The 20,100-nt window shown below is 40.4% G+C and overlaps 1 protein-coding gene across 1 annotated transcript in view; it reads left to right on the plus strand.

The window, feature by feature from the left end:
* The first annotated feature begins 6,983 nt into the window (after positions 1–6,983).
* The window catches only part of LOC132402342 (calcium-activated chloride channel regulator 1-like), a 43,710-nt gene continuing 30,593 nt past the window's right edge, over positions 6,984–20,100 (plus strand). The window contains exons 1-5 of the mRNA XM_059985220.1: positions 6,984–7,048; positions 7,305–7,404; positions 12,313–12,453; positions 14,649–14,799; positions 17,866–17,971. Coding sequence (XP_059841203.1) covers positions 6,984–7,048; positions 7,305–7,404; positions 12,313–12,453; positions 14,649–14,799; positions 17,866–17,971 — 563 coding nt within the window. The remainder of the gene's footprint in view (positions 7,049–7,304; positions 7,405–12,312; positions 12,454–14,648; positions 14,800–17,865; positions 17,972–20,100) is intronic.

A 20,100-nucleotide genomic window follows, 5' to 3' on the forward strand; every position in this document is an offset into this window, starting at 1 on the left:
TGAGTGGGGTGTTTTTTGTTGGGAGAGGATAGAGTGCATGTGGCAAGAGGTTGACTGTTTTGTTCGATATTGAATGAGAGACACCTGAAGGCCAGCATATAGGCTATTCAACTGAACTTTATTAATAATGCTGCTTGTACAATATGTGAACCCCTCCCATGTTGGGGTGGCTAACTGAGTGTTATGGGATTAACCATTAACTACCACATCTCCCCTTCTTGAAAAAAAGAGAAAAACTAGGTATGTATTTCTCGTGTGTAGAACTGCATTGAAATTATCATCAGTGAAATTGAGTGATTCAGTTCACTTTACCCAAAGAATGTAACATGCTCCTTACATCGCCAACAATATAACCATCTTTTTCTGTACTTTAGTGATCTCTCACTCTTGGTTCTCCTTTTTTTCCCACCAGTTCCTTTTTTTTAGAGCAGTCTCATTTTGTGAAACGTTTTCAACATTGGATCTCTTTTAAAAACACAAAATCTAATGGAGGCCAGAGTAGACTATCTGAACACTCTGACAAAGTGAGAGGATTGATCTGCCTCTTTAGTCACTTGCACTACAATATTAGGCTATGGAGTCCATCTCTGTGGTGGGACGGATAGACTACTAATCTGGTCTCGGTTACTGGGAGTGTTGGAATGGATGGATAACTGCTGCTGTGGGTGTAGAGGACATCTTGGACACCTCAACATCCTGTGAGTAGTAATCCACAGTGAGAAGATATTTGTCTTTTTTTCAGCTTGAAAATACCTGTGCCCTTAATTTGCTATGGAAGTTCTGTGGGACAGGGAAGTTCAGCATGAATTTTGTGCAATTTTCTGCATGCTTCGCAGTGCTTTACATAATCACCCAGCTGTGTGCTCAGACCATGCCACCACATGGATTGCTTTGATCTTAGGCGACATTTTCTACACCTTGATGTCCTTGGTGGATTTGACTGATGATCTTTGAGTACATAGAATCAGGAATGATGAATCTGGAGTCTTTCAGCAGCAATCCATCAAGAATGGTGAGTGTGTCTCTTTTAAGCCAGTAAGGTTTGGATTCGTGAGCTCCTGTTGGAACAGCTAGCCATCTACACTCACAGTATTGCATGCCGCAGATTTAGTCCTTTTTCAACTCAGCTTGAATTTTGTGCAGTTTACTCCGTGATGCCGGAAAGCTTTCATCTTCCTGATCTGAGTGGATGTCGGTATCTTGCACGAGGAGAGTGAGCTTCCGTCCACACTCTTCTGCATGACATCTTTGATGAGTATCTGGTGTTGTGGAAGATTTTCCGAGGACATGTTCAATGTCATAACAGTGTTGCTTAAGTCTCACCCTGGATCTTTGCAGACGGGGAGGTAAGTCTGTAAAGTGCTTTGAGCTGAGAGGCTGAGGAGGCTGACAAGGGGTTTGAGGTCTGTTTCAAGTAGGAATTTGGTGCCTATCAAGTAGCAGCTGAATCGTTCACAAGCCCACATGAGAGGCAGCATCTCCTTTTTGATTTGGGCATAATTCTGTTCAGTAGGAGTCAGTGCCCTTGATGCATATGCCACCGGTTTCCATTCACCACAATGGTTTCGCATGAGTACTCCCCCTCTCCCTGAGGCATCTGCTGAGATCTCGGTTGCTTTGCTTGGATCAAAGAACACCATTGTTGGCAGAGAGATAAACTCTGCTTTAAGTGATGAGAATGACTTCTCCTGTGTATGTCCCAGGTCCTAACATTTCTCTGAGAGTGGGGGTCACATAGTGTCTTCGTTTTCTCTGCCAAATCTGGAATGAACTTTCCCAGCTGGTTTACTATGCCAAGGAAACAGTGGATTTTTGATACATTCGTAGATTGCTCCATGTTCCAAACTCCTGCCAGTTTGTCTAAATTTGGTTGTTTCTATGGTCCTATGATCACATTCTTCACTGGGTTTAGTATAATGCCTGTTTTCTTCCCCAGCTTTGTGAGCAGACATTTGGGGATGGCTGAGACATCTGTCACAGTGTCCGCTTTGAATGTCATTTTCCAATTGAACCATAGTACACTAGCCTTGTCTATTTGAATCTAGAGCTCCAAGGAAAGCTCTCTCTTCCCCTGAATCATCATCTTCTTTGACATCTTGAAGAACTGTTTTTTGTGTGACATGGGCGTGTATAATGGCTAACTGTATTGCACCGGTGGCATTTCACATCTTTTGCTGTACAGAACTCTTTGACATGGAGTTGATTCTTGCCACAAGTGGACATTTTACTTGCTTTTTGTTTCACTTGACTGAGCTGAGCTCTACTGTCACCTCTTTCTTTAGTCTTTCTGACTGCACCTTGTTTGTACCCTTCTTTTTGTACAGCTTCTAGCTTTACCTCAGCATTGTTTTCGAGCCTGAGTTCTGCACGTTGCTGACAAACATTCCCACTCTGCCTCACCATAGTAATAGCTTTCTCTAGTTTGACATTTGCCTGCAGCTAAAGTCTCTCTGACAATTTGGTGGAGACCATGGACTGACATATTGAATGAGAATGGGAAGTCAAATTGTAATGGGTAGTCACTGGGAGATGCTACCTTTTGCAGAGGATAGATCGAAGGTGTTCAGTAATCCCTTAATCTTTGTTGGGTTTCAACGATGAGAGGGAGCAACGGATACAATAGATGACCCTGACAGATGAAGTGTCAATTTACCTGGAAGGACTATTTGAGACCCTGAATGGTAGTGAGAGAGGAGGTGTGTGTGCTTCACTTTCATGTTTGCACAGATATGTGCCAGGAGAGAGATCATTCGGGAAGAACAAATGGACAAGGGAGTCATGTAGAAAGCAGGGAGTGAGATGGTGGTAGTGGAGGGGGGTGTGGAGACATGGGAGCTGGAACATCAAGACAAGTGAGAGGCTGTTGGAGGCCTTGGCACTCAGTGATTGATTACTGTCTCACTTTCTTCTCCTCTCCCCAGTTTCCCTCCCTCCCCCCTCTGTCTTCTCTCCCCTCTCTCCCCTCTTGATGGTGAGGGAGGGTTTGCTGCCGATCCTTGAGTTGGGGAACTCAGAATAAGAAACGGCACTTCATACTGTGACTATAACATCAATACAGTCACAGTTTGTCTCATCTCTTGCTATGGAAGTGATACTTGTCTCTCCCTTATTAGAGAGAGACAGAGCCTGAGGGATATTGAAATGTTGGAGTGAACAGTTAGGTTTTGATGTACTGTAGACCATGGTCTCTCTTTGGGGGCTTTGCTGTTGCTTGCATGGTGGGTGGTTGGAATGCTGATGCTATATGCCAGAATAAGTGGGGGAAGGGGTATGATTGATGCTGTTTGTGCATGTGAGTGGGGCAGGGAGATTTTGGGGTTCTTATGGTTTTTTTTCTGTCATTCATTATTTGGGGTTTTTACTCTGTTTCCAGGATGTTTGTGGAGAGTGAGAATTTCCGGTTGTATTTGTATACATTCTCTAATGTTAAATGGAACCATTGAACCAATCTTTCAGATGTGACCTAACGAAAATATAAATAGCTGCAATATCACTTCCTTACTCTTATACCTAATATCCCAACCAGTGAAGGCAAAACATGCCATATGCTTTCTTTGTCACCCTATCTATTTGCAGGGCCACTTTCAATGAGAACTGAACTTAGACCCCAAGATCAATGCTGAAAAGGGTCCTGCCATTAACTGCATATTTGACCTCCCAAAGTACAACATCTCACATGCAACCTCTCACACCCACTTGGATTAAATTCCATCTCCCATTTCTCCATCTCTATCTGTAACTGATCTGTATTCTGCTCTATCCTCTGCCTTATTCACACCTCCACCAGTCTTCATGTTATTGCAAAATTGTTAAGCTACCCATTTACAATTTCATCCAAGACGTTTATATCACAACCATCAGAGGGTCCATCACCAATTCCCTGAGGAACACTCCAGGTCATGAACTTTCAGCCAGAACAGTACACCTCCACCACTACACTCTTTATTTTACATTGCAATATATTTATATTATAATTTATAGTAATTTTTATGTCTTTACATTGTGCTACTGCTGAAAAACAACAAATTTCATGTTATATAAGACAGTGATAACAAATTTGATTCAATGGACAAGCCAATTATCAACTACCAAATTACCATAGATCCCATGCATAATAATCTTCTGGATTGCCGACTGCAAAGGACTTTAGTAAGGCAATGTTCCCTACTGAAATCCATGTAGACCACATCAATTGACACTCCCATCAACTACTTTTGTCACCTCCACAAAATAAAAACTCTATCATGCTTGTACCATATGATCTGCCCTGCCCAAGCTCATGCTGGTTGTTCTCAATCAGTCCACGATTTTCCTAATGCAAGTAAATCTCATCCCAGTGAAACTGCTCCAGTAGCTTTCCTATCATGGAAGTGAGGCTAACCAGCCCATGATTTCCTGTTTTCAAATAGTCAATGAAATAGTGTCCTTTTCCTCATTTAGTGTGATACTTTGTGCAAGGGTCATAATTCCTCTGATTGCAGTAAATGGCTCGGTGAACTGTGATATGCCATTTTGATATCATTCTGTGTAACTTACTTGTACTTCCTTCATGGTTTGGGTTCAGCAGTGGTTTGAGATATGGTGTCATTAATGGGAAATGGCTCAGCCTTAGTTCTATTGTTACAGATTCAGCAACAATAAATATATAAGTGAGGCAGGGTTTTTTTTATAACAAATAAAACATTTATTAAACACTGAAAAACAAACCCCAAAAGTTAACAAACGACTAACGCAACCGGAAATCAGCTGCTGTGTGGCAGCTTAAACAGTTCTTAAAGGAATAAAGCGAATACAGTTCTTAAAGTGATGTTGCAAAAACAGTTCTTCAAAGTAGTACTGCGAAAGTTCAAAATGCTTACAGTCCATTAAAGGAGAGACTTTTTTTAGATGATTTAAATTCCCTTTCATCTCGTGTTGTTGCGGTTCCCAGTCGAACTATACTTTTCCCGGAGAATTTACAAAGATGAAAATGAAATAGCTTAAAGGCACTGACCTTTCCTTGATGAAACTGTGCACCCAACCCTTTCTGCTATTATTTCAGGGGTTAACACGGGCACAGCCAACGAATCCCTTCGGAATGAGGATCAAACAAGGTCAAACCTGTTTCACAGTCAAAATTGACTTTCCTCGATTTGTTAGCTCGCGAACTCCAATCTTCACTCTCCACTGATTTTTAACTGGCAGTATTATAAAGAAACTGCTGGCAATGACATTTTGAACTTTAGGGATTAAATAAAACTCCACCTTTCAATGGAACTGCGTCATAATATTGGACCACGCAGTAGCATGGAGTCAAAATGGCAAATCCAGCCACGAACTGCCCCTCCCCACAGGGAGGGGTCCTCCTTTTATACCCTGTTGAAAAAAACTGTCACGTGACCTCTACTGGCGGGAAAATGACTTCACTCCACTATCACAAGACCATTACCTTAAGTCCAGTATAGCTTCAACATCACTGTCATGTGACAAGTACAAGATACCCACGGGTACGTAACACTATGTAATGAATTATTCTTTGTTTTGGACTACAGCTTTTACTTACTTATTTATTTTCTTCTAAACTATTTATATAATCTTCATCGTCCCCTATCAACAAAAGTTTTCTCTGAAGCTTCTGGAATGGAATTTTTCATGTTGCACATCTCATTGGGACCATATTCCACTGGTGCAAGCACACAATAAAACCCTATTGGAAAGTCAGTTGCTAGTATTCGCACAAAGTTCAAGTTCAAGTTTATTGACATTCAGTGGTATACATGTATACTGCCAAATGAAGCAACACTCCTCCAGACCAAGATGCCCAACACAGTACATGTAACTCTCACATAACACATAAATTAATATTACCACAAATTAATTAACTAATTATAAGATTTTCCAGCAGATTTGACAGAAATAAAGAGTATGACGCCATGGTTACGTGGCGGTTTTTCACAGCTCAGGGCATCAAAGATCGAGTCCATCTGTTAGATCGGAGTCTGTACATCCTCTCCATGGAATATGTGGGTTTTCTCTGGGTCCACTGGTTTCTTCCCTCAGTTCAAAGATGTTCTGGGTTGGTTAGTTGGTGATTGTAAATCGTCCCGTGATCTGATTAGGGTTAAATTGAGATTGCTGGAAATTGCTGGGGTGCGTTGCTTGAAGGTCCTATTCAGCACTGTATCCCTAAATAAGTAAATAGTGGAGCTTCAGAAGTGATGAGACCTGGGTGTTGGCAGAGCGTTCAGTAGTCTCACTGTCTGGGGAAAAATAGCTGTTTCCCATCCTAAGAGTCCTTGTCCTAATAAATGTGAACAATATTGCTCCATTTTGAGCTAAGCCCATTTCTAGCTGCACAACGTTGATTTTCTTGGAATGCTTGAAAGGTCAATAGGAATGTGGACAGAATCAAGTGGATCAGAGTGGGATAGTGCAAAAATGAATACTTAATGTTTGGCATAGAATCAGTCAAATATCAATCAATAGAAAGGATCTGTTTCCATGCTTTATCAGAATGCCTATCAGTTTCTACACCGTTGTACTGACTAGAAAAAATAAGCTAATATTATTGATATTGGAATTGATTTATCATTGTCACATGCGCCAGTATACAGTGAAACTTGTCTTGCATACTGTCCAAACAGATCAAATCATTACACAGTGCATTGAAGTAGAACAAGTTGAAACAATAACATTGCAGAATAATGTGTAAAAGCTGCAGGGAAACTGCAGGAATTAAACAATAAAGTTCACGATCATGACGAGGTAGATTATGAGGTCAAGAGTCCCTCTCATTATAAAGAGAGTTGCTTAGGGGTCTGGTAACAGCAGGATAGAAGGTATCCTTGAGATTGGCAGTACATACTTTCAGGCATTTATATCTCCAATGGGAGAAGAGAAAATGTCTGGGATCTTTGATGATGCTGGCTGCTTTACTGAGGCAGCATCATGGAAGAACTGATGCTCGAAACATTTGACCAATCTTGTCTGTGATCATATCTGACATGTTGCTTGTACATAATATGAAAAATTCTTATGTTCCTTCTCTCCATATTTTGAAAGAAATTCTGTCATTAAATCATGATTACAGCTGTAAAAATAAGTAACACATGAGCATTTGAATACTGAAGGTGATTTCCTTATTGCACACCCAGCAATAAAGTTTATAGCTGATGTTCTGAAATATGTTGATATGGTTCAGTATAAATTAGACTGATTTCAAAAGTCAGATCATTTGGACGCAGAGGTGTGAAGACTCTGATCATGAAGTTCACAAAAATATTTCTCCTGTCTTTAGAATGTCTTATTTCTGTCTGTATGGTTAGATGCTCTGAGATGAAGCTAGTGAACAATGGTTATGATGATGTTGTCATAGCTATTAACCCTGGGATTCCAGAAGATCCAAAGCTCATTCCAAAAATTCAGGTATGTATTCCTTGCTCTGATCAGTCAATATTGTTTTATTATTTGTATAAATGCTATTGCAATTTGGGGAAAACTGGCCCATTTAACTACTCCATAATTTATTTTGCTCAAATGATTTGGGAATTGTATCTCTTGAATATATACCATTCAATAACACTACAGGTGATAATATAAAGAGAGATGCATCATATGGTGCATTTTGTAAACTCAGGATTTGTAAGAGCATCTTGTTGCCAAATATTTGTAGATTTAGAAATTGCTTTATTATATCTTAAAGATGTCATCACAGCATTGTTATTTTACTACTTACTTACTGCCCATTATGCTGCTGTGTTTAGGGCAAAAATGAAGGTCCTCCATCTCGGGCAGCGTTCAGTGCTTCCTCCATCATGTAGGTAGCTTTCTCTCAATTTTTTTCTACTGTCCTAGGTGGAGATTCAGGAATACCATTGCAATCAGATGAAGGATTGTTCATTGCTATTTCTGTAACAATTTTGTTTTGTCAGTCAGGGGTGTTAGCTGTGTGCTGAACCTCTAAACCTGAAGGGCTACTCTTAGCCTGTTCTCTACCCTTTCACCTGTGTGGTGGTGACCCTACCAAGAGCCAAAGCATATCTCCAGCCAACATAGCTCTCCAAGTCATTGCGGCACACAAGCCTCCAAGCTTGTGGTCCTTTTGGAGGATTGCTATTTTACCATCACTAAAATGTTAACATGGTAGGTACTGGAGGCACTTGTGGGCTGCCCCCATCACATCCTTTGGAGCACTGGATGTTAATGCAAATGATGCATTTAACAGTACGTTTCAATGTGCATGTGATAAATGAATCCGAATCTGATTCTTAAACGGAATTATTTCTCATCTTCTCAACATTTAGAACATAGAACATTGACCAGTACCGCAGAGGAACAGGCCCTTGGGCCCACAATGTCATGCTGAGTCACATAAATTAGTAGTCACTTGTCCAATGTGATCAAAAAATTGAATTCAGAGGTGAGGTGAGAGTAATACCTTTCACGGTGACTGAGTGGCATCATGGCAGCATGATATAAGTGAAAGCAAAGGGCATTAGGACATAACACTCCAACCCGGATTCATACATTACACAAAGAGGATGGATTTGATTGTTAAATGACAATTATTCTAATACTAGCTCATCACTGCAGGAGCCCGTCAAGATAATAATCTACAGTAGTTCAAACCATCCTCAGATACTTCATCAATGACTTTCCTCTATCATACAGTCAAAAGTGGGGATGTTTACTGATGATTGCACAACGTTCAATTTCATTAGCAGCATCTCAGCAGATGAAGCAGCCTGATCAGGACAATTAGTCGGCTGGTGATCAGGACAAGTAACATTTGTACCATTATCATACCAAAAGAATGTCTAATCACATACATTTGTCATGTAATGGCATTAAAGGAAGAAGAAATGTTGGATTTATTTGTCATATTTACATTGAAACATAGTGAAATTATCACTTGTGTCAACGACCTATACAGACTGAGGATGTGCTGGGGCAGCCTGCAAGACTCGCCATGCTTCTGGTGCTAACATAGCGTGTCCACAACTTACTAACCATAACTTGAATGTCTTTAAAATGTGTGAGGAATCTGAGCAGCAAGAAAAAATGGGGAGGACATACGTACTCCTTACAGACTGCAGCATGACTTGAGCTGCAATTACTAGCGCTGTGAAGCATTATGCTAACTCCCCCTTCTGCTACTGAACCATGCACTATCAATAACCTAAAGTTATCATTGACCATAGGCTCAACTGGACTAACCACATAAATGGCACAGCCCTGAGAGCAGGTCAGTTGTTGGGTGTTGGAGATACCATGAAAAATGAATCACTCCTGACAGTTCAAAGTCTTTCCACTATCTGCATGGCATAAATCTGGAGGGTAATAGCATACTTTTCACCTGCATTGATGAGTGCAGCCTCAACAGCTCTCAGAGATCATCATGATCCAGGACAAAGCAGCGTAATGAATTGCAATCCATGAATCATCCTAAGCATTCATTCACTCGACCAGCTGACAAAGGCTGCAATGCACATTATCTGCAGAATAAATTAGAGTTACTTGCCCAGGCTATTCTGAATGGATAGAAAATTGGCTTGGTAGTGAGATCCTGAGGGGGATAGTGGAGGGAGGCCTTTGAGCTGAGGTATGCTGCAGGGTTTGATGTTGGGTCTGCTGTTGTTTATCATTCACATTAGTGATTTGGATAGGAATTTGGTTGGTATGGTTTTTAAGATTGCAGATTTATTTATTCAATCATTCATTTATTTATATATCTATTTATTTGCTTGTTTGTCTATTTATTTATTTATTTATTTATTTATTTATTTATTAATTATTTATCTATCTATCTATCTAATCATTTATATATTTAGCAATACAGTGCAGAATAGGCCCTTCCTGCCCTTCAAACAACATTGCCCCAGCAACTCCCGACTGACACAGTTAACCCTAATCTAATCATGGGACAATTTACAATGACAAATTAACCTAATACAGCTTTGGACTTTGGGAGGAAACTGGAAGACTTGGAGAATTCCTGTGCATTCTATGATGAGGATGTACAAAAACTACTTACAAAACGGTGCTGGAATTCAACTCCGAACTCTGGAACTCCCCAAGCAGTGCTCTACCTTCATCAATGTGTTTTGTACCTCCTCAAGGAATTCAATTAGACTCATAAGGTACAACGTGCTCTTGACAAAGCCATACTGACTATCCCTACTCAGATTATTTCTCTACAAGTATTCATAAATCATCCCTCTCAAGATCTTCTCCAACAACTTGCCCATCACTGAAGCAAGACTCACTGGTTTATAATTTACTGGGTTATCTCTACTCCCTTTCTTGAACAAGAGAACAGCATTTTCAAACTTCCAATCCACTGGTACTTCTCCCATCCCTACTGATGATGCAAAGTCTCAGAAAACTCATCCCTTGCTTCCCACAGCAGCCTGGGGTATATTTCATCCAGTCCTGGCAACTTATCTAACTTAATACCTTACAACAACTCTAGCACATCATCTTTCTTAATCACTATACACTCAAGTGTTTCAGTCCACTGTAAGTCAACTCCACAATTGTCAAGGTCCTTTTTACTGGTGAATACAGAAGTAAAGTATTCATTAAATACGTCCGCTACCTCCTCTGGCTCCATGCATATGTTTCCACTTTTGCACCTGATTTGTCCTATTCTCACCTGGCTTATGCTCTTGCTTTTCACATACTTGTAGAATGCCTTGGGGTTTCCTTAATCCTGCTTGCCAAAGCCTCTCATGGCTTTTTCTAGCTGTCCTAATTTCATTCTTGAGCTGCTTCCTGGCATCCTGGTAATTTTCTGGAGCTCTAACAGTACCTAGTTTCCTAAACCTTTGATAAGCTTTTCATTTCTTCTTAACTAGTTTTTCTATATCCTTTGTACACGATGGTTCTTTTAACCTACCATCCTTTCCCTGCCTTAACGGAACATACCCATGCAAAATGCCATGCAAATTTCCTTGAACACTTGCCACATTTCTGCCGTACAATTCCCTGAGAACATATGCTCCCCATTTATGGAACATAGACACCTACAACACAATACAGGTCCTTTGGCCCACAAAGCTGTGTCGAACATATCCATACCTGAGAAATTACCCAGGGTAACCCATAGCCTTCTATTTTTCTAAGCTCCATATACCTGTCCAAGAGTCCCTTAAAAGACACTATCATATCTGCCTCCACCATAACCGCCGGCAGCCCATTCCATGCACTCACTACTGTCTGTGTAAAAAACTTACCCCTGACATCTCTTCTGTACCTATTTCAAAGCACCTTAAAACTGTGCCCTCTCATGCTAGCCATTTCAGCTCTGGGAAAAAGCCTCTGACTATCTACACAATCAATGAAGTTGGCCTTTTCTCCTTGGAGCAACGGAGGATGAGAGGTGACCTTATATAGGTGTAAAAGATGATGCGAGGCATTGATCGTGTGGATATTACTCACATGAATATAGTGATAAGTCTATTATAACTCACTTACAAGTCAATAGCATCATAACATTTTAAGTAATGTTTGGATATTAAACACACAGCAGATATCTTCCTCGTATGAACATATAAAATCATTGCAATACACCAGTGAGTGGACAAGGTAAAGGCTGGAGGTCCCCTTGCCGGGGCTGTTGGGATTGCAGTCTGGAGAGAGCGACCGACTGAGCGAGGAGTGAGACTGGACGCGTGCCCGCTCCCCTTGTGGGATCTATCGGCCGACAAAAGTTTGGCTTGAGGGATGACTTTCAGTAGATTGCAGCGAGGTAGCTGCTCTGCTATTTACAAAACCCTGAGCCCAAATTAGGTTGTCTGCGAATATTTTAGCACCGGGTTCCCCACAAACATTCGGTGTGGTAAATAGGTCCAGAGATGGCGCCCATCTGTCCGTGCTCTAGGCCAGTACCAACGGCACTTCTCGCCGGCCATGTGAGGCGGCCGGTTACCCGAGGCCAACCAGTAATCCCTGGCATGAGGGTATCACTACATTTAGGCAACTGATGACCTCACGTGTGTTCAAGTTCAACAGTGGGCATGACAGGGAATGAGGAAAGGTGCAGCTGACTCATTTCGTTTAATATCGTCAAATCATATCGTTTCCTCACGGCCCAGTAGCACATGCTTTGCGGCCCGGTGGTTGGGGACCACTGTTGTTACTAATCCAAATTGACTGAGGTCTGCAGTTGAGGAAATCAAGGATTCAATTGCACAAGGAAGAATTCAGACCAAGGTCTTGGAGCTTATTGTTTAGTTTTGAGGGGGATGATGGTGTTGAATTCTGAGCAACCTGATATATGCATCCTTGCTGTCCAAATGTTCTAAAATATTACTAAAATTATGTTTCCTATAGGAGATGATAACTTCAGCCTCATCTTTTCTGTATGCTGCCACCAAGCAGCGAGCTTATTTTCGAGATGTGAAAATTTTATTGCCCATCACTTGGATGTCACAACCACATTATCAAAGACCAACTACACAGTCCTATGAGAAGGTAAAAGCTGAAGCAATAGCACTGCTAGTTCCATCATTTTATTATTTTCAACAGTTATTCTGTCATCCACATTGGGACCTAATGCTTGTATATTCAGTGGCATTAATCTCTTTTTTTTTGAAATTTATTTTTTTATTGAAGTTCATCAAACATTTCCATAAGATGTATTTCAGACATTGTACATATATATCAGATGTTCATATATATCACAAAATCTCCACAAAGTATTTATCTGGAGTATACACTTATAGAAAAGAGTGAAAAGAAAAAACAAGCAAAAGTAAAGAACTATGTACGAGTAGGGAGTGATCTTTTTTTTACAACAGATTCACTGATTTGTGAGAATAAAATCAGGCCTATGAGGCATTATGTAGTTAAACCATTTTTCCCAGTATGAATCAAATTGTTCCATCTTATGATTAACAGATGCTGTTATCTTCTCCATTTTGTAAATGTCCATTGGAATTATTAATCTTAATGTATAATACTATTGGAATCAGATTTATTATTATTATATATGCCATAAATGTTTTTGTTTAGTGGCAAGACGAAAAAAGGCCTGCTCCAATAAATAAATAAACAATGCAAAAGAGGAATAACAATGGATTCATGGGCCATAAAAAATAATCTGAAAACAGAGGGGAAGAAACTGTTCCTCAGACACTGAGTGTGCATTCAGGCTCCTCTACACCCTCTCTGATGGTAGTAATGAGACGAGGACATGTCCTGATGTCCTGTGTGGTGAGGGTCTTTAATGATGGACGCTCCCTTCTTGAGGCATCACTTTTTGAAGATGTCTTTGAAGCTGAGGAGTTGGGTCCATGATGGAGTTGGTTGAGTTTACAATTCCCTGCCGTTTTTTTCTGATCCTGTGCATTGGTGCCTCTATACCAGACTGTGGTGCAACCGATCAAAAAGCTCATCATGATATATCAGTAGAAATCTATTGTGATCTTTTGAGACATACAAAATCTCCTGAACTTCTAATGAAATATAGCCATTGGCATGCCCTCTTCAGCATTTTGTTTTATTATAGGAACAAAAGTTAGTCATTTAATCATGAACCATGATCAAATTTAATCTGTGAAGTCATGGCTGTCTGTGACGTTGTCATATAGCTTTGTTATATGACAAAAAATATCAATCACGGATTTAAAATTTACGTTTGCATTCAATTTGCATTCATAGAAAAGAATTTCAGACTTGTACCATCACTTATATATAAATGGGTTTCCTTCCAATTTCTAGATGGTGGCATTGATTCTAGAACAAATGGGCATATGTCAATGTAAGGAATTGGTTATTCAGAGTTGCAAAGTGAAGCGCTATTCATTTATTGTTTAGATTGTAAAATTTCTGCAACCCTTTAAAGTTGGAGATACGTTTATTTTCCAATCCTTGATCAAAATTTGGATACGATGAATACCTAGCAATCCATATTGGCTTAAAATGATAGTCCAATGAAAATAATTAATTACTTTATATTTTTAGTTTTTTAAAATTATTACACACCCAGAAAATGAACTGTCTTTAGTGGGAGAGTCTAGGAACACAGGGCATACTTCAGAATAAAAGGAAGTCCCTTTAGAACAGAGTGAGAAGGAATTTCTTTAACCAGAGTGTACTCTGTGAATTCATTGCTACAGATGACCGTAGAGGCCAAGTAATTGGCTAAGCTTAAAGTAAAAGTTGATAGGATTCTTGTTTGGTAAGGGTGTCAAAGGCAGGAGAATGGAGTTGAGAGGGATAATAAATTAGCCATGATTTTTTTTATTTATTTAGTGATACATCTTGGAGTAGGCCCTTCAAGTCAGCCTGCTTCAGCAATCCTGCAACCTCAATTAACCCTAATCGAATCATGGGACAATTTTATAATGACCAATTAACCTAGCTAGTATGTATTTGGACTATGGGAGGAACCTGGAGCACCTGATGAAAACATACACATTCCACAGGGAGGACATACAGACTCTTTACAGAGGACACTGGATTTGAACTCTAACTCCAACACCTCGAGCCATAATAGTATTGCTATACTACAGAGATGGAATGAAGGAGCAGACACAATGGGCTGAATGAACTAATTCTGGTCCAATATCTTATGGGGTCTTTACATTTTCTGTTGATACTCTTTTTTTTGTATGTCCATGCTTTTATTGTTTATGACTTCAGTTCCTCTGTCTTTATTTTACTAGGCTGAAGTGATCATTGCCGATTCACATACTAAATTTGGTGATGATCCGTACACCCTCCAGTATGGCAGATGTGGTGAGCGGGGCAGATATATTCACCTGACCTCCAACTTCATGCTGAATGATAGTGTCATCTCTATTTATGGTTCACGAGGTAACAATTTTGCTGGAAAATGTTTTCAAACATGCAATTGGTTGGAATGTCCTGTTGAAATGATAAATTGTTTATATTCGTTTTGTGGTGCTGAGGTAGAGCAAAATCTTCCCTTAATGATATTTCAGGCAAAGCTGGGAGATTGCAGCAATGAGTATCAAAACTCCATTGAGGAAGTACACTTCAGAATATGTTGAATAAAGTAAAACCTTGATAATCCAGTATATGAACATTGAGAGATCGGAATGGCAGCCTCAATAGTCTGAACAATGAACAATGGCCCACGAAACTGTGACAGCCTTTTAATCTGCTTTAAGATCAATCTAACCCGTCCCTCCTACATGATCCTCCATGTGACCCCTTGTATTAGCTATTTCCACCCTGGGAAAAAATCTCTGCCTATCCACACTATCTATTCTTCAGGCATCTATCTATGTTTGAAGTGCGAGCCGATATTCCAGGTTGCAGGTCATTGGTGCAGCCAGTGCCAAAGTCAGGAATACCAAACAATGGATAGGTTTGTGATTAGAGGTGGGTTAGAAACAATCTGATACCCATAACCTGAAGCTCATTGGGTTCTATTTTCTGCTCTCTTTGAACTCATTGGGTTCACTGAAGAAAATACTACTATTATACTGTTGTATAACATTTACAAAAAGGGAAATACAGATATTTTGAGGTATTATATCAAATGGTCTGGAAAATCTGCTGAGCTAGCCCAACCAAAGTTGTTTTGGAGTTGACTGCATTCTGTTTCACCCCTCCCCATTCCCTCTTCTTCGATTCTCCACGCTGGCCTCTCTCTTAACCCCTCTTCCTCTCACCTGACTATCACTTCCCCCAGCTCCTCCTCCCCTTTCTTCCATTCTCTTCTTCTATCAGATTATTTCTTTGGCCCTTTACCTTTGCTATCTATCACCTCCCACCCTCCCCTACCCACCCAGCTTTACCTATTAATAAAAACACAAAATGCTGGCAGAACTCACCAGGCCAGACGGTATCTATGGGAGGATGTAGGGACAATGTTTTGGGCAGAAACCCTTCATCAGGAGTGAAGTAATGTGGGATGGTCGAGGGGGGATAAGAAGTGGGGGGAGGGATAAAGTAGAGAGCTAGGAAGCGATAGGCTGGAGGGAAGTGGGCTGGGGGAAGGTGGAGAGTTATGGGAAATAAAAGAGAAAGAAAGGTAGGGCTGGGGGGAAATTATAATAAGGGGGGGAAAGAGAGAGAAAGAGAACCAGACTAACAGGTCGATGGAGCAATATCTTATCTCCCGCCTAGGTAGCCTCTTACCTGCCAGCATGAACATCCAACTCACAGACCTCCGTTGATACCCCTGCCCCCCACTTACCCCCATCCCCATCTATTATTTTAGTCTGGTTCTCTTTCTCTCTCTTTTTTCCCCTTCGATATAATCTCCCCCCAGCCCTACCTTTCTTTCTTTTTTATTTCCCATAACTCTCCACCTTCCCCCAGCCCATTTCCCTCTAGCCTATCACTTCCTAGCTCTCTACTTTATCCCTCCCCCCACTTCTTATCCCCCCACGTTACTTCACTCCTGATGAAGGGTTTCGGCTCGAAACGTCATTATTACCTCCTCCCATAGATGCTGTCTGGCCTGCTGAGTTCTGCCAGCATTTTGTGTTTTTATTTATTTCCAGCATCTGCAGATTCACTCGTGTTCACCTGTCAACTTCTGTTTCTCTTCCTCCCATTTATGGTTTCTCTCACCTTGCTTTCCAGTCCTATTAAAGGGTTTTGGCCCAAATTGCTGACAGTTTATTAATTTCCATAGAAGGTGACTGACCTGCTGAGTTCCTCCAGCATTTTCTGAGGGCTGTTCTAGATTTCCAGCATCTGCAGAATCTGCAGAGTTTCTGTTAAAGCTAATTAGTGAACTTTGGGAGTTGATATAGAATACTATAATGGTGATAACACAAAATAAGAAAATATAGCCCACATTCTCCAATCCCTGCTGGTGGTCTAATCTGACCTGTTGCTATGCTTTTATTTGAAGTGGGTTTGTGGGCAAATTCCTCTATTCAAAAGCTGATTCTGAGCTTAACAATGGGACCCTGCCTTAAGTTACAACTGAAGCAGGGAAAATGATAGGTGATCTTATCAAGGTATACAAGATTGAGGGGTATAAAGAGGGTGAATGCATGTAGGATTTTCCCCTCTGGTTGAGTGAGACTAGAACTGGAGGTCATTGGTTTAGAATGAAAAGTGAAATATTTAAGAGGAATTTGATGGGGGAGCTTTTTCACTCAGAGGGTGGTGCAAGTGCAGGTTTAGTTGTAACATTTCAGAGACGTGTGGGTAGGTACATGGATGAGAGAGGTATTGAGGACGATGGTCCATATATGGGTAGAGGGGTCTCATGGCCTGTTTCTGTGCTGTGGTGCTCTTAGACACCATGCAGATGCTGGAGATCTGAAATAGACAGACACTAGCAGAAACATCAGCCGAATTATCTCTATTAACACTGGCAATTCAAAGGGGAACTGTTCACTTTATCAAATCAGAATGTACATTACATTCATTTCCATTGCAAAACAGTTAGATTTGCTCTGTAATGAATTCAAGAACAGTGGCATGAACAATCACAAATTCCTAAAATAGAAACAAGGTTTCCATTCCTACCAACTTTTTTTCTTGATACTGCATTCTCCTCTACCAATTTTGTTCAGTCATTTCTTTCCACTGCACCCCTGTTTAGCTGATGTTTTGGTACCACTTATTAAAAATGTGTTTTTACATGCATGGCTTGCACAGCAACAGATTTGCACCATGCACCCAAGCACTGTTTCTGCACATTCTAATGAACTGCCAGCTGACCTGCTTCCTGTGTGTAAGGTGTCACTCTTCACCGCCCTTCTTTCTTTTAAGTCCCTCCTTTATAACTACGGCCAAGTTTTTGATCATCCAATTGAATATTTATAAATGTAGTTGAATAAGGCTCCAGTGAAGCACTTTTAGATGACTTATTGTGTCAAGGTTCTCCATCGATGGAAGTGGCTGTTTAGTTTTGAGTTTGGTTGTATCAATGTACTTTTATTTTTCTAGGTAAAGTGTTTGTACACGAGTGGGCCCATCTTCAATGGGGTGTTTTTGATGAATATAATGATATGGTGCCCTTTTATTTTTCTGGCAACAAAATCCGTGCAACTGGGTGAGTTACACTTCAATATATGTCATGTGATATGATGGTATAAAATAAGACTATATTTTTGTTTCAGGATTACTTTTATACCCATTATGTAGCTTAACAATTTAATTTAATTGTTGATTGTTTGATGTTCCACTGCAGCAAGGAGGTGAACAGATGGGGTGGACAAGTATTATTTTAAAGGTAGCCTGTCTCTCAGGGGGGATTGAATCATTGAACTGGAGTGGCTCTCCAACAGCAGGTGCAAAAGCAGGAATGGAGCGCATGGTACAAGCATCCTTCTGTGTAAGCTGTGCATGCACAAATGCATTTTGATCAAGCAATGCTGAAACTTTGGTTGAACAGTTTGAGATTATACTGCAAATTTGTAATTTTGTCTTTTGTAGGGAGAAAGAAAGGGGGAGGGGTGCACCAGAGAGAGGTGGATTATTACCCCATCCCTGATATATTTAGTTTCCCCCCCTTTTTTTTCTCTCTCTGCCCATCACTCTGCCTGTTCTCCATCTCCATCTGGTGCTCCCCTCCCCCTTTCTTTCTCCATAGGCCTCCTGTCCCATGATCCTTTCCCTTCTCTAGCTCTGTATCCCTTTTGCCAACCACCTTTCTGGCTCTCAGCTTCACTCCGCCCCCTCCGGTCTTCTCCTATCATTTCGCATTTCCCCCTCCCCCCACTACTTTCAAATCTCTTACTATCTTTCCTTTCAGTTAGTCCTGATGAAGGGTCTCGGCCTGAAACGTCAACGTTGATTCTCCCTATAGATGCTGCCTGGCCTGCTGCGTTCCACCAGCATTTTGTGTGTGTCACTTTGCATGTGAGATAGCTTTCTGGAGATTGTACCCAGACCTCTTTTATCTTAATTGGTCGCCAGTCATAAATGTCACTAATCTTGCCCTCAGTATATTGTGGATTTCATGGCTCATCCAGGGTTTCTGGTTGGGGAAGTCTCTATGGTTTTGTGGGGACAAATTTCTCTACAATGGTTTTTAATAAAGGCTGTGTTGTTTGTAGCATCGGTACAATGCAAAAGAAATAAAAAGTTCAAAGTAGATTTATTATCAAAGTACATACAGTATATGCTATAATCTACCACTTTGAGATTCACTTTCTTGTGAGCATTCATGACAAAAAGTTCTATGAGTTACAAAATAATAGTGAAAATAAAGGAATAATGAAACAGTATCTGTAGTTTTATGAACCAGTCAGAAATCTGACAATGGAAGGGAAATATGGGTGTTTTCTGACAGCTTTTTTCTAACCCCTTGCCCTGTATCATAAAAGTATGCTATTTAATTTTTGACACCTCTGCTCTTGGGAAAAGATCCCTAACATACACCCTTTCCAAGCTATTCGTACATATGTATTTTACGTAAATGATGTCATTGATGAACAAACATGATAAGGGGGAATTAATACTCGATGTAGTCCAAGAGATTTTGGAGACTGGCATGAGTTAGGAAATCAGATCTGTGAAAGTATGATCCTCGGAAAGCCAAGGTTTCAATGCCAAGGATGCCTAGTGATATAGGTCAGATCTCCTCAGAAACACTTACATATGTAAATGTAAGGAGAACAGAAGTCATGCCCATGATGAAGGGTCTCGGCCCGAAATGTTTGCGCTTTTCCATAGATGCTGCCTGGCCTGCTGAGTTGCTCCAGTATCTTGTGTGTGTTTCTTCTATTAGTTTACTTATTATGCTTATAGATTTGGAGAATTTTATATCATTAGTCTTGGTTTTATGAAGAACTTCAAGGTGTACACTATAGGTGCTCCTTTTTTAAAAAAAAACATAGAAATGAGCAAGGGTCACTGTTACCTGGTTAAATATAAGCGTATTGCTAGGTTTGAAGGGTTTATCTTCACATTCTGCTTCCTTCAGATGGCCAAAAGCTGTACTGGATCATTGAAAGTAATGGTGAATTTGTTGTTGATATTTGTCTTCCTTGAATATTGGCTCCTTCGAAGTGAGATGCGAATTGAGTATTCTTAGGTCTTGCAGTGGGCATTTACTGTCAGAAGGTGTTGTATATGATGGGTAAAGTTAGTGACAGGTTGATATTCTGATTCTGATTTATTTATCACATGTATATCGAAAAGTGTAGACTATTTTCTAAATGGAGATTTTCAGAAGGC

The sequence above is a fragment of the Hypanus sabinus genome, chromosome 11 (assembly GCF_030144855.1).
Source record: "Hypanus sabinus isolate sHypSab1 chromosome 11, sHypSab1.hap1, whole genome shotgun sequence".
Taxonomy (NCBI): domain Eukaryota; kingdom Metazoa; phylum Chordata; class Chondrichthyes; order Myliobatiformes; family Dasyatidae; genus Hypanus; species Hypanus sabinus.